Consider the following 16,122-nt stretch of genomic DNA (forward strand, 5'->3'; position numbering starts at 1 on the left):
TGTCGTCTTCTGATTACATCGTCGAATTCGTCGTTTCTTTTCGTCGTCGATCCAGATCATAATTCATTCTTGATTCACAATATAATTTATGAAAATAATATCACACGTACAAGAACCAAAACACCGAACGTCGACATAAAAAAAAAATCACTTGAGAAAAACATTGTAAAAATTAATTAATCTGTAACACACTTTATTTTAACGTTCGTAACACGAACAAATTTGGCATTTATGTGTGCATATACGAATGATCTTACGAAGATCGATGACAGAAAACACATACACGATTCGCGAATAAAATCAATGATTATCGATTGTAATATTCGAATACGATACGTGTTTAAATAAAATAATTCGATAAAAATCACGATATAAAGAGAGAGAATACGATAGAAGACACGATGAAAACTCACAGATCTGAAACGATTATTCTATCCACTTTCAATAATCAAAATACTTTCGATTATCGAAAGAATATCGACCGATCGTGCCCCCTATCGACTTTTTCCAGATCACCGATACCTTCAATTGTTTCACTGTTTCATCCTTTCTTTTTTCGTAATTGAAATTAATTTCTTATTCGTATTTGGAATGCATGCTCCACCTGGCGTCTTTTTACTAAAATAAATTTCAAGTTTTAAGATGATATATGTATACCGATGGTAGTATACGTTGTAAAAAATCTGAGAAACGTTTGAAAATTTGAAGAACGTTTAATATCAACCGATCAAAAATCATGTTCTTTTTCTTTTCATAACATTATTTGGCACATAAAATTATAATCGGTGTAAATGTTTCACATTTTTATTAGATATTAAAATGGAAATTTTATATAGTACGTAATATACATATATATTACAAATTGTTATTATTTAAATTTTTTCTAATCTTAAACATATGTATATATTGTTAAACACACCAATCAGGTTATATCTCATTTATATTTTCAAGGTTAGAAAAAATTTAAATAATGTATATGATCGTGTGTGTGTATATATATATATACACACACGCATATATATATGTATATTTACTAATTTATTCATTTCAGTAAATCATGTGGTCGACTAATTCCAAAAGACGATATGGATTGTTACATCTGGATTTGAACAAAAACAATGAATCGTTGAGTATAATAAATTAAGAAAAAGTTCGTCGTTACTTATTTCATTGAATACATTGCCAAGAAAAAAAACGGGAAAGTAAACGATTCACGTGAAATAAAATAAGCATGATTCAAAGTATATGCCGTCGTTCCCGATAATTACATTCTGGCTATTACTGGAATCCAATATTGCTACAAATTGGATAGAATCAGGATGAAATGGACGGTAATTATTTCTTTGCACACATTTTAATATGAATTATTCTGATCTAATATTAATAATAATAATATTATTATTATTATTATTATTATTATTATTACTATTATTATTTTTAATAAATTTGTTTTGGAAATTATTCACAAGCTACAAGTACCATTCATAATCATCCGGATGTTTTTAACATCGCGGAATATATAAAAAACAAACTTTATTTTGCAACTTTGAAAAATGAACGAGTGGAACCAAGAAAAACAGAAAATATACACTTTTTCAGTATCGATAACGAGCTCGTTTATAATAATTTTTATAACGACTTTGGTCCTCTGAATCTCGCATGTTTGTACAGGTAAAAAAAAATTTCAACAGTTTTAAAGAAATATTAAAAAATAGATAAATAAAAAAAAATTATTAAAACAGATACTGCTGCAAAGTAAACAAGATATTAAGCAATCTAAAAAATAAGCATAAACAAATCGTGCATTATACTTCGATAAACGAAAGGAAAAGAGCAAATGCTGCTTATTTGATCGCCTCATACGCCATTTTATATTTAAATAAAACTCCGAAAGAAGCTTACAAACCTCTCGTCCTGAAAAACGAATTAGTATCATTCAGACTTTTTCAAGATGCATCTTTGGGACCGTCGATTTATAATATTCATTTACTTGGTAATATTTTCCTTCGTTATTTATTATTATACTTGTAACGAGCATCCAATCTTAATCCTGAACTAATTCCATTCTAATACTAATTTAGATTGTTTAAATGCTGTTTACAAAGCCGCATTATTTGGTCTATTCAATTTTGATGACTTCGATTTAGATGAATACGAAAAATACGAACAATTTCAAAACGGTGATTTAAATTGGATGATACCACAAAAATTGTTGGCTTTTATTAGCCCAAGTACAGAAAGTCAAACTATCTATCATCCACCACAATATTACATAAATTATTTTCTAAACAATAATGTTGTTGCTGTTGTAAGATTAAATACAAAAACATACGATTCTAACAAGTAAATAGTTTTCGGTGATTTAAAGAAAACAATTTACCCCAACGTAAACTAAATCGGATAATTTATATATACTTCGAATAGTAATAATAATAATATATTTCTAATTGTTATTATCCAACAGTTTTACAAAAGCAGGAATATCGCATCACGATATGTATATGCCAGATGGTACAATTCCACCAAAAAGAATTCTCTATAAATTTCTTCGACTGGTGGAAACTACAAATGGAGCCATTGCTGTCCACTGTAAAGTGAATATCCTTCTAAAATATTTATCTACGCTTTTCTAATTATCCTGTTTATGTAATATAAATAATATATACTATATATTATATATTATATATATATTTATAATATATATATAATATTTTATCTATTATATTATATAAATAATAAAAGTAGCATGAAAAAAATACTAGAAAGGCACTCGTACCTCGAAAGAAAGCATTTTGTACTAATATTTATCTAATCATTTCTAAAAAGAAAAAGGATTAATATACTTTGGTATATGTAATATATATGTATAATTAGGCAGGATTGGGCAGAACAGGTTCTTTGATAGCAGCGTATTTAATAAAGCATTATAATATGACAGCCAGAGAAGCTATAGCTTGGACACGAATTTGTCGATCTGGTTCCGTTATTGGACATCAACAAGCTTGGCTAGAAAACATACAATATAGTCTTATGAATGCGGGCCAACAATATAGGTACAACACACATACACATATATATTTACATATAGAGCCGATAATTATAAAAGTGATCTAAATCAAAAATATAAAAAAGCAAATTTATTCCGTATAATCAAGTAATTTTTATAGAAATAATTAATATTAATAATGATTAATTCGTATAATTAGATAATTTCAATACAAATTATGCAATAAATTAATCTTTTTTCTTTTTTTAATTTTTGACTTATTTTTAGACCACAAATTTTCATAATTACCGGTTCATATATTTTGTGACTGCTATTAGAGTGAAATAATAGAGAATTATATATAAATAAAATAGCAAATATATGATAACATTATATTACAGACTTAAGTATCGTGGGGAGAGCGACATGATATTACATCATAAACGAGGGATATATTCCATCGTTAATAAAATAAAGAACGATGAACGTGACCATCTTGATTATCCTAATTGGGATCACCGAAATAAATATCCAGGCAAGTTTTTCATTTTTCTTACAGTTATGTTATTTGAAACGGTAAAAGGAGCTGTTCTTCTTCCTTCTTTCTTTTTTTCTTTCGTTTTTCTTCTTTTCTTTCTTTCTTTAATATGCGCCTAAGGAAAATGATGGAAGACATTGTAAAGTTATAATTTACAGAACTTTAGCTTGTCGAATTGCGAATATATTGCGTTGTTCTCTAAATATATGATGTTATGTATATTTTATATGTATTTCGTTAATTACCGACGTCTCACTTAAATTAAGAACGACTACGTACATCTAAATTAGAAGATAATAGAAAATAAAATTAGAAAAAAGATTCTATTACCTAATGTAATTGTGCTATAGACAAAGCTTTGTGTCCTTATTTTAGGATCAAGAGATTACCGTGACTTACCTACGAATAAAGTAGAGAAATCTAAATTATCGAAAATATTAGGTAACTATGATATAGCCTGAAGCGTTTATAATTCGTTAAAGTATGATAAGAAAATAATATTTTCTTTTACTGATCGATTATTACACACATACACACACACACATATATATATATATATATGCATCTATGTACGTATTCCTGTATATAGGCAAGTTACGAAATGTAAATAGTACGATGAACACAAATACAGTATCTCACGATCGAAAAAAGACACGTAATAAGGATCTAATCAAATGTTATTGGAAATTAAATGATCCGAACGCTTCTTCGACACAAGGTGATAAATTAAATGAGATTAAAATAACTAGAGGAACAAATTTGCAGAATATGAAATCAGAAATGGAAAACGAAAATATTTTTCCTGTTAAAACTGCCCCTTTGTAAAAAGTTAATACATATTAAGGAAAATAACAATAATATTGTATAAAATATATGATAATAAATACCTGTTTTGTTATTTGTTATTTTAGCATGTATGTATGCGTTTTATAGGTATAAAAACAAGCGATCGTTTGTTTTCTTTTCTTTTTGTTATAAAATTGTATAACAGACAACGATACTCCGTAATGAAACACAGTGATGTAATAATATAAAACAGAAAAGAAATGATTATAATTTCCTCTTTTTGTACTTTTTCATCAGGGTAATTATCACTTCATTAGATTACAATAATTATCGAAGACCGTTTTAACGTATAGAATTTCTTTCTCGTAAGAAGAAACTTATGCACACTTGATATATTTACTCACTATTAAAAAAGATGTCGTGCACCTGAATGTAGGAATGTCTTTTTTCATTTTTTTTGTTTTCTTTTTTTTTTGTTTTAAGTTTTGTATTTTTTTTCTTTTTTTTTTTAAGATTTGTATTGTTTTTTTCTTGTTTTTCTAATGTTCACTTTATAAATATCACGAACCTCGAGAAGCTGCATGCTTTGCAATGCAAGCGAACAGTAAAATTGGTCAGAAGCATTCTTATGAAGAAAAAAACAAAAAAAGAGTGTGATTCGTGAAAAAATTCCTTTTTCGTGATTTTATATATGATGGCATACAAAACAACTATTCGTACTAATTAAAACAAGAAAGAGAGAGACTTTTTACAAAGATAAAGATAAAAAAGAAATAGATAGAGATTAAAAAAGACAGAGAAAGAGATATTGAAAGATTATAATTTTGATTAATATATATATGTATAATATATATAACTATATATATATATATATATATATATATATATATGTATATATATATAGTATTTAATTTTTTAATGGAGTTACGTTAATAACATGAATAAATAGTACGAATTCTTACGTTGATATATATCTATATATATATATCTATATATATATATATATATATACACATATGCATAGACACACATACGTATATGTATACACATGTACACTCTTTCTCTCTCTAGATAATTGTTATTGCATAATCAATTATATATGTTTACCTGAAATATCCAATGAAAATATAAAAATTAATACTAATCATTTTAAGCGCATTAACAAAAACTTTCTTCACAAAAACTTTCATGCTCCATATAATCACATGAAAGAAGAAAGAAAACCATTCTCATGCAAGACATTCTTAAACCTTTCTCCGGGCATTAGAGAGATATTTGGTTACAAAATTGTAATAGTTTCATAAATCTTTTCTTTTTCCTTTTTTTTTTTTTTTTTTGGGAAATAAGGACAGAGAAGTGCCCAATAATGTAATTTGTTTTAAAAATTTGCAATATGCTTTCAATAAGGAACTCACCGCATCATAATACAATTCTTTCATCGATTAACACGTTGCTTTTTCTCTCTCTCTTTCTTTCTTTCTCTCTCTCCCTCTCTCTCTCTCTCTCTCTCTCTCTCTCTCTCTCACTCTCTCTATCTCTCTCTCTCTCTCTCTCTCTCTCTCTCTCTCTCTTATCAAAAACATCCGCGCATTATTTCGCTCAAATATACAAAATGTTTTTATTACGTCTGGAAAGACTATGTATATGTGTCGATTTTTGATTTATCTTGAACTTCCGGAAGTTTACATGTCATGTTTTTTATTACATTAGAATAATATAGTATATATATGTGTATATATATATATATATACACACACACATACACATATACACATATACTATAGAAAGTACGCGTTGAGAGAGGAAGTTTTTGTGTTACACATTGTGTTAATCAAACAGTTATCACTCATATTACGTCTCACATTGCGCGCGTATCCGATTATTACACATTTTATGATATATTAAATAGAATTCTTACTGTAATTTATCAGCTAATATTAAATTTTATATGATACACAGAACTTATTAATACCTTATATATGCTTAATAAGAAAAAGCTTATATATGGTGGTGGAACAGTAGCAATTGTGCAATTCAAAGACAAAGTGAATAAAGTAATAAACGAATCTTTTTTTCCTTTTTTTTTTTCTTTTTACAAAGCTCTACTATCTTGACCAAGAAAGATATATATTTATTATTCTTAATTTTTTGCTTTTATAAACTTCCGTAGATTATGAATAATATAAAATGTTTTGTTGTTCTTTTTTCTTCCATTATCATTATCATTATCATTATTATTATTTTTATTATTATTATTTTTATTATTATTATTATTATTATTATTATTATTATTATTATTATTATTATTATTATTATTATTATTACTATTATTATATAAATAAAACGCCCTAATATCTCTATCGGGTTTGAAAATTAACGAAACGTCTTCGAAATACTTGTACACCAAACTAGATGAACACATATGTATGTATGTATGTATGTATGTGTGTGTGTGTGTATATATATACATATACATATATATATATATATGTATATATATAAGGTATGTAAATAATCTATGAGTACTTTACACAAAAATGTGCATTTTAATAAAAAAATTGCCGATATATGTATGTACGTTTCTTCAGTTTTATATCGAAATAATTTTCGTTTTCTTTTTCAATGAATAATTCAATTATAGACATAAAAACTGATATACTCGTTGAACATTCCCTTCTTTTTACTTCTTTTTTTCTTTCTTTTTTTTTATTTTTTTTTTTTTTAAATAAACACGGATATAGGCAAAATAAATCCTTGTGTTTCATTTTATGTATTTTACTATTATCAACCAAAGATATTTTGCATGAAAAAAAATTAGAAATATCTTTTCTTTCGTCTTTTGTATGAAATTCTCGATCGATTTTACTAATTATAAAAGCATTATAATTATCTAAACAGTATTGCACACTCTTTACTTGCTTTCACAAATCATTCTTTTACTTGATACTTGATCCTCAATCTCCAACACACGTATTATAAAATTTTGGTTTATGAAATTTAACTGTTTACTTTATCTAAGCATATGTTAATGTATATATATATATATATATATATATATATATATATATATATATATATATACTACATATATATACATATGTATATGTTATGTATATACGTAGTATAATAATATTATCATTATCGCTGCATTAACACTATACTTTATTAACTATCAAAATTCATATTAATTTGTGATACTACTCCTATTTTTATTTTACTTTATTTTATTTTATTATTTTTTTTTTTTTTAATATATTCAAGCTCAAGTGTTACGTTTTCTTTGCTATATGATAAATATATAATTGTAAAATACATTGAAAATAAAATATTAAATCTGATATCTTTCGGTGTTGGAAATTCTTTTATGTTAAATATCACAAAAAAAAGTGTAAATTTTAAGGATACATACATAAATGTTATGAAAAACGATATTATTTTTTTTGCCTCTGAATTCCATCTTACATCATAATATCGATGCAAATGAGTACTCAAACATTACCTCAATCACAACGCTTGCATTTTAAAATCATATTATTATTAAAAACCTTATGAGTGTCCTTACGCATCTTTTCCACCTCACACACGCCTCTTATCATGCAGTCTTTCAATGAGAGATATTATGCAAAAATCAACTGTGAATTTGTTTGCTTCCTTATCTTTCAAAGGTGTGCCTGCCTTTCTTCTTTTTTTTTTCTTTTTTTTTCTTTTTTTTTTTAGTGGTCTTTTTCTAATGCACCATAATTGAAATATAATTATGGTCACGCTGCTTTATAGAGAGTTACGCTGGCAATATGCTGATTAGCCATAACTTCAACAATTGCATCACGTATACCATAACAAAACGTGCATCCAAATGGATTTGTCGTATTTGTCGAAGATGCACGATTTAACACTACAGGTCGTGCACTTGCCTTTAACTGTTCACTTATGCCATCCCATTTTGTATAGGCAGTGATCTGAGAAACAACAATCTTTAATGCTTACATGGAACTTCATTAATATCAAAGATGAAAAAACTAATTGCGTTGAGAAAATTACCGTAACGGGAGAAGGGGAAACGTCAATAAGTTTTCCCGATTCTGTGGAATTATTTTCTGGAGGTAAAATTAAAATAAATTCACAACGGTGATACATATTAAAATTATAATGTCCTGGATAATTGGTATGTAAAACGAACTTCTTTACACACTGAGTTTTGGCATCGAATAATATATCCTGGAATCAATAATAATATATCATAATAATATATCATAAATTTTACAAATAAATCTTTTTCAGTATATAAATAATACTCACCAATCCTAACGTAAAATAATTATAAAAAAAGTCAGACCTTCTAATCTTATCACGTTTATGTGCATGAGGACTATGAATTCGCATTTTATCCTCTGCTTTAAAAAATACTCTTGATGGTGCACCAAGAGCACTTAGTACATCTTCGCACGTATCACCAAATAAAATCTACAATTTAAATAATTGTGTATCAAACATGATATATCGCATGTAATGATAAATAACTATAGATAGATACTTCTTTGGTGAGAGATCGCTTCTTCGGTTCTAGTAGCACCCTTGTTACAGAACTTCCTTCGGTGAAAAGGTGTAATCTGAGTCCTCGTGTATGTGTTTTATCACGTATAACCTCAGCCTTTTCCAAATATAAATTATTATGATAACACACCTGTTCAAATTTTAACATTTAGTATTAAATAATAATTTAGACAAATTTTTGCTTATTTTAAGAAAAAGTAATTACAAGTGGTAATGGTGGTGGTGGGGCTTTCAAACTATGTTCTTCGCTACTGGAACCAGTAGCCATATTACCAACATAAATAGCTGTCTTTGCGACAAGAGGAGAAGTTCCATTTGGAAATTGTAATGACCCTAAGCCATGTGCATATCCTGGTTGGAATTTTGAATCAATTGGAAAGTAAAATGACAATCCTCTGAAGTTTAACACAAAAACCTAAACAATTAACAAGGAGTATGGATTTAATAAATTTTTGAAATCATATTTTAACATGAATCTGGAATATAATTATAATACCTGCTTTTCGCTATCATACACTCCAGGATGAGTAGCTCCGAACGAATGTTCAATCTGTTCGATCGAAGGTAATACCTCGGGTGAATTGAATGGCAAACCACAATATTTCAGTTTAACTAATTTCATGTTATAAATCTCAATTATTTTAAGCCTTTGCACCACTGGATCAAATATGAGTCTAACGCCGTCATGAGGTAAGTTTATTACTAAATCTACTTCTAATGGATTCTATAAATATAAACAAGAAAAAATTATTTATTGATATCAGATAAAACACCAATATAATGAAAAATAATGATTATTTACTTACACTATCACTATAAAGTACTTGTACTCCTCTTATAATGCCCACTTGAGATTGTATTATTGATACAGACTGGGAAAAATGCATACCTAAAAAAAAATACATATTTAAAAAATGACTATCCATGACAAAGTGATTTTTAATTATTTCCTGCTATAGATATGGATTATACTATAACGCAACGTCCTTTTTACATGTTCTCATCTTACTTTTAAATTAACGTGGAACATATGAAAAAATAAAAAAAAAAAAAAATAAAAATGCGTAACAAATATGATATAACAGGAAAGCTTTTAAACAATAGAAGATTATATTGAATAATTCTTTGTGAATGTTGATTTTGCGAATAAATGACAAAAAACAAGACAAATTCAATTATATAATGTGTAACAAACATTGTCATTCGTTTTCTGTTTCTTTGTTTACACGCAATTGTCAAAGTGTTTACAAATAGAAGGATGCAGATAAAGGGAGTACCGTAAATACGACATCGTTGATACGATTTCTTGAGTTTAGAATAACATTCGCATTGTGCGTTTGCATCATGCATATTTTCCTCATAAATTTCTCTTCAACGAAGAAATAACGCGTAATAAGTAACACGAAGTAGCGATACGTTAAAAGTGTTTCGTCACTTGCCTAAAATAAATTCCCACTGCTCACAACCAAGGGATCTTTCGGGCACTACCTCGAGCTCCAACATTCCTATTTATTATATTTACTTCTTACTTAAATCAACTACTATTTTATCTACAACGCGGCTCCAAATACCATGAGAACTGCGTTGTTTCTTTGTCTTGCGTATCGCACAATTACTAATCACCAGATAGCCATATTGCTTCCCAAACAATAAACTTCAACTCCCTGCTACAGCTGGCGAACTAGCAGCGAACAGCTGATATAGCCACGGGATATATAAAATTCGAGGATCGACCGTGTTCGAGTGTACGATATTTTACTACAAGTTTCCGGCAAACAGTCATAGATGTCTCTGCAACGACCTTAACCTGATCTATCGCGCTAATGCCGCCATTTTCTTAAGCGCCAAATTACAAATTCAATTTATCTTACTAACTCTTCGAAAGAATCTTAAAATTAAATTTTTCGATATTACGAATAATATATTTTTCTTTATTAACCAAATAACTTTTATTTAAATTTATTTGCAAAAAAAATCGGCGATAAACGTTTAAATCGTTTTACATATTTTATAAGAAAAATGTATATCGCTTAATCACCGCGAATTGTCGCAATAAATAATTTCTAATCAAAGAGGACAATAAATAAATCCTTTCTCGTTACAAAGTATCAAAAGGTTAAAGATCATTCGATAATGATGCTCTCAAGCACTTGGTCAATGCATCGCAGGGGGTTCTTTGATCTTATATACATTAAACAACTTTTTAAACATTTACAATTCAAAAGCAGACTCGCTTAGAGTGTTTATAATAGATAAGACCGATAAATAATGACATATTCTACGATAAAAACGTCTTTAACAAACTGTACAAATATCGACAGAAACAGAGAAAAGAGCACATTGAACAAAGGTCGAAGTGCTTTGTATTCTTGTTGTTGCCTTGAGAAATAATTCTCTTTAAAGAAAATAACATGATATTAATTGAACAATTTGATCTTTTCGTCACAATAAAATCAGTCGCAAAAATTTTATACGTCCAGTCTAAAGAATTGATACGTACACAGATTATAAGATAAACTTATCTACAAATTAACTTTCATATATTTCGAAATTTTTATATGGTTTTATAACACTTGATATTATATTTTTCGGAAAGATTTATATATATATATATATATACACATATATATATATATTTTACAAAATACTTTACATATTTTAAATTTCCTAAAAAATATAATAAAAATATGCGATATATTATATATTTTATATATTTTATATATATATAAATTTTTATAATACATATATATACACACACATCTATTTCCGATTAATAGTAAAATAGGAAGAAAACAAAGAAACAAATCTCACGCAATCGAGAAGCAAATTATTCCTATCGAAAAATGATTGTATTGCGAAATCATTATTTATATATACACCATACTAATAGCACAGTCGAGCCTACCATTATGCAATAAATACCGATAAACGTATCACAGACCAAACAGACGAGCCTCCAGATACGTCAGGCTATCAACAACTGCACATGTGTTTATATATACGATATAAAAACGTTTACGCGAAACTGGAATATTTCGTATGGAATATTTAATTATGTTTCATTTAAGATCATAGTCCTTCAAAATATTCTTAATCTTGTTTACTTTCAAATATAATTTTTAATTCCATACTTTTACATTTTCATGCAAAAATGATAAATGGAATGGAAAAAAAAAAGAAAAGAAAAGAAAAATTATTAAAAAAAATATATGAACTTTTTACTATTGTAGAAAACTTATAGAAGTTACAATATAGTTGCTATATCAAATAAAAATTTGGATTTCTTTAAAGAGAGAAAATCTAGCACGTGCACGCGTACGCATGTACGCACGTACGCACGCACATGTAATTTATTATCTCAATATAAAAAATAAAAATAAATTTATAAATGATTATTTGCTTGTTTTCAATTGACGGAACATTATACATGTTATACTAACATCGACTTAATCGATAAACATTTCCAACGTCGAACTAGGCCAATCTGGTTTACCCGTCACCGGATTTATCCGCATATACATACGTATGTTTTAATGTAACCTCTAACATAATCTCACATATTTCTCGTTGAACGTGACTTTTGTCTTTGAAGATTTTTAAGGTCGATCGTGAAAACCGTTCTTATAAATTTATAGAAATATATATATATATATATATATATATATATATATATATACACACACACACACACACACACACATATTGAGAAAGAGATAGACAGTTAATAGGAAAAAAAAAAAGAAAACGACGACATTTATTTATAAATATCAAGACACGATTATTACGAAACAAAATGCTCACGCAGTGGTCAATCGATTGATCTAAGGTTTCCGCTGGTCCGCCATGGAAAATATTGACTCTTATTTGTCGTATTATAAAGTAGAACGTGTTTCAATTATGAATTAATAATAGTCAACGTGGTAGTTGCCGCACGTTTCGCTTCTGTTGTTGCGGTTCAATAAATAAACTTATTGACATGGTTTATACTTATAAATAGACATGCAACAGAGTTACTCTTTAATTTTAATATTACGTATGTATGTAAATACGTACGTGTATATTTGACCTTGGTACATTATTCATTTTTACAACATTTTCATTAATTATATTAATTAATCGTTATTTTAATACAAAATAAAAAAGGAATAAAAGAAAGAACATTTTTGTTAAATATTAATAAACAAAATTTTGTTTATTTGAATAATTTATTAAGTTAGAACTTAATGAAACGTAATCAATGAAATTTCGTCTACGACGAAAAGAAAGAAAGAAAAAAAAGAAAAAGAAAAAATCAAATGTGGTAATACAAAAAAAGAAATCATAAAAAAGTCCCAATGGAATTACGCACGAACACGTTATCTCTAATTAAATGGTCCTCCTTCGTACGTGATAAATCCTATCTCGTTGTAGCGTATTCTTTCACACAGATAAAATTTATTATTTTCATCTATATCTCGGTAAAAAACGAAATAAATAAATAAATAAATAAGAAAATACCAAATAAATAAATCTTGCAAATACGTCATTCTGATAATTATTATAAAAAAAGAAAAAAGAAAAAAAAAATACGGAACTTTGGAATCGAAACGATTAGAAAATTATTCCGAAACATATTTTTTTATTTTCTCTTAATACGAATTTATAATTGGATAAAAATGTCGTATCGTACAAAGTTTATTAAAACGGGTTAGTACCTTGACAGAATCCGCTCCTGATCCAGTCCGTAGTCCAGCCACCGTCTGGGCCTGATAATTTATAAGACAGTCAATCATTTCTCTCATGATAATGGGAACGACAATGTCGTTCACGCCGCGATGAAATAATACACAAAGAACATAAAAATCTTAACAAGAGAGAAACTTCTAATTGAGAAGAAACGATAAATCTATTTCTTTGTCAACGAACTACCAGACTTTGTTAATGTATCGATTAATTAATGAGAACAAAAGGGAAAATATTTATATTTTGTATTACACATTTGTATTACGCATTTTATTTTCATATTAATTAATCGTAACATGAATGGTAATCATAAATCATAAATCTTTTTTTCCTTCTTTAATTTTCTTTTAATATGTATTTTCTATTATATGGTACGTGTTTTATCTTAAAAGCATGATCATAATCATAATTTGATGGTAATCATGAATCGTACTATTTCTCTTTTTTCTTTTAATATTTTCTTTCTTTCTTTCTTTTCTTTTCTTTTTTTTTTTTTGTATTAATATTAAAATTTTCCGCGGAAATATTCAGGATACTTATACTTTGAACTAATGCTTCGTCGATTAGATATGCGTAATGTCTACGAATAAAAGACGCGCAATGATGTTACTCTTTAGAATGAAAATAAAAATAAAAATAAAAATTACAAAAAAAATAATAATTAAAAGAGATAAATAGAAAAAGAAAGAAAGAAAGAAAGAAAGAAAAAAAAGCCGATGTGTGTACGAGAACACAGTCCAATAAAATACGATATCGTTATCCTCATATAATTTATCGATTTATCCTTCTCACCCTCGTTTTTATCATATTTTAATAGAAGTCACTTATACGTGATTTATAAACACCACTCACTGATAATGAGAAAAATATTCTCGCATCGACTTTCAAAGTTGTAGTTATATATATATATATATATATATATATATATATATATATATATTATATATATATATGTACGTATGTATGTATGTATGAATGTATCGATTTTTTAAAAGTATATAAAAGAAAACTCAGGTGCGTAAAATGGCATAGTCTATAGAATAAATTAGGATGGAATACGTAAGAGATATACGTCTCATTTGTGTGTGCGTATGTGTCCACGTGTACTTTGATCCTATATACATAGCTATATATACGCATACGTATAAGAGTTCAAAAGAAAATCGATGCTGACGAATAAACAAATCACATTTTTATTGATTAAAAAAAAAAAAGAACAAACAAACAAGCAAAAAGGAGAAACCAAAATATGTGCACGAATATAATGGTATACATAAATATAAGAATGTTTAATATATAACACGTACTAACACCTTTATATTTTCAGATAATGTTGAAAATAAAATGATTAGTTAGTCAGCTGATTGACCAATTCCCAACGCTTATCATTTAAAATACTGTCGCGCAAGTAAGGTTTCGAGGAAAGTAAAAATTTCATATTTCTCAGTTCACATTCTGCCGTTATCGAATTACAAACGAAAACCTTGAAATTTCCGAACGTTCATGAATTTTTTTTTAGTCGTTTAAAAATCAAAATTTCATTTAAAAAGAAAGAAAAGAAAAAAAGAAGAAAGAATAAGAATAATAATAAGTGAATATAATAAATACGTGATTTATACGCGCACGTGTGTACGCATACATGCATGAAAATTTTGGTACATATAAAAATTTTCTAAAAAATAAGAAAATAAAAGTTTAAAGTATTCCTTTATTTCGTTTTAACGATTAAGACGGAAGCGAATTGGTTAAACAAATCGGTCAAATAATCAAACACAATGGATCCTTTCTTTTGATCTTTTGATCAGACAATTACGAGAAAATAGGAGAAAAAAAAAGAGAGAGAGAGAGAAAGAGAGTGTTCGAGATTCCGTTGAAATGACGCAAAACCTAGCGATAGATATCGATATAATAAAATACTGTTGTGTTATGTTGTGTTGGTTGATCGGAAATCGCACAAACCGGCTTTTACTTTCATCAAAAGGCGAATAGCAACATCTAGTTACGAAGATAGAGGCATATACAACAAACAGTTCAAACGAGATCGAGCAGCTGACACTTTGTCTCGCTTGTCTTGTCTTGTCTGTCTTGTCTTGTCTTATCTCGTCTTTCCTATCCCGTCTATTTCTACTGTGAAAATCATCTTCTTTTTAGAACGTCCATATCTACTTGTCGGAACAATTTCATTCTCTTACCACTTCGATTTCCTCTCGAACATCAAAGATTTTTATTACTGTGCATTCAGAACCTTATCTTTATTCGAACGAGGAAATAATACTTTTCTATTCCCTTTTTTTTTAATGATCTTCTCTCAATCTCTCTCTTTCTCTCTTTCTTTCTTCCTCTTTCTCTTCTTATAAATAAATAAATATATATATATATATATATATTTATTTATTTAGTAGTACAATAATACATAGCATGCATATATTTTTTCTTCCCCTCTTTAAAACGAGCCCTAAAGAATAAGCCAAACAACTACTCTTTTATAACGAGCTAAGAAACACGGTGGGGAGTAGTGTAAGCGGTCACAGATAGGTGG

The 16,122-nt window shown here is 27.6% G+C and overlaps 2 protein-coding genes across 7 annotated transcripts; one reads left to right on the forward strand and one right to left on the reverse strand.

Annotated features, from left to right (window-relative positions):
* Window positions 1-742: 742 nt before the first annotated feature.
* LOC127062153 (dual specificity protein phosphatase CDC14AB-like) lies at window positions 743-4,408 on the forward strand. 3 transcript variants are annotated; one of them, XM_050989900.1, is made up of 10 exons: window positions 744-835; window positions 1,052-1,331; window positions 1,470-1,671; window positions 1,743-1,993; window positions 2,082-2,343; window positions 2,465-2,594; window positions 2,875-3,053; window positions 3,388-3,521; window positions 3,900-3,965; window positions 4,114-4,408. In XM_050989900.1, exons 2-10 carry the CDS (start codon window positions 1,325-1,327, stop codon window positions 4,347-4,349), a joined length of 1,467 nt encoding a protein of 488 aa, XP_050845857.1. In that variant the 5' UTR covers window positions 744-835; window positions 1,052-1,324; the 3' UTR covers window positions 4,350-4,408. The 3 variants fall into 3 exon arrangements, with proteins under 3 accessions (XP_050845874.1, XP_050845857.1, XP_050845867.1); XM_050989910.1 differs by lacking the exon at window positions 744-835 and adding an exon at window positions 895-951; XM_050989917.1 differs by lacking the exon at window positions 3,900-3,965 and having other exon boundaries at window positions 743-835.
* On the reverse strand, window positions 2,185-10,566 carry LOC127062202 (PHAF1 protein CG7083). 4 transcript variants are annotated; one of them, XR_007781085.1, is made up of 9 exons: window positions 10,139-10,283; window positions 9,668-9,750; window positions 9,358-9,585; window positions 9,067-9,276; window positions 8,842-8,991; window positions 8,607-8,771; window positions 8,349-8,525; window positions 7,856-8,266; window positions 2,185-3,006 (listed from the first exon to the last, which is right to left on the reverse strand). XR_007781085.1 is itself a non-coding variant. In XM_050989991.1 (8 exons), the coding sequence occupies exons 1-8, from the start codon at window positions 10,362-10,364 to the stop codon at window positions 8,069-8,071; spliced, it is 1,275 nt and encodes a 424-aa protein (XP_050845948.1). In that variant the 5' UTR covers window positions 10,365-10,566; the 3' UTR covers window positions 5,618-8,068. The 4 variants fall into 4 exon arrangements, 2 of the variants coding, with proteins under 2 accessions (XP_050845948.1, XP_050845936.1); XR_007781084.1 differs by lacking the exon at window positions 2,185-3,006 and adding an exon at window positions 3,174-3,923; XM_050989991.1 differs by lacking the exons at window positions 2,185-3,006; window positions 10,139-10,283 and adding an exon at window positions 10,301-10,566 and having other exon boundaries at window positions 5,618-8,266.
* Window positions 10,567-16,122: the final 5,556 nt, after the last annotated feature.

The sequence above is a fragment of the Vespula vulgaris genome, chromosome 1 (genome assembly GCF_905475345.1).
Source record: "Vespula vulgaris chromosome 1, iyVesVulg1.1, whole genome shotgun sequence".
NCBI lineage: Eukaryota > Metazoa > Arthropoda > Insecta > Hymenoptera > Vespidae > Vespula > Vespula vulgaris.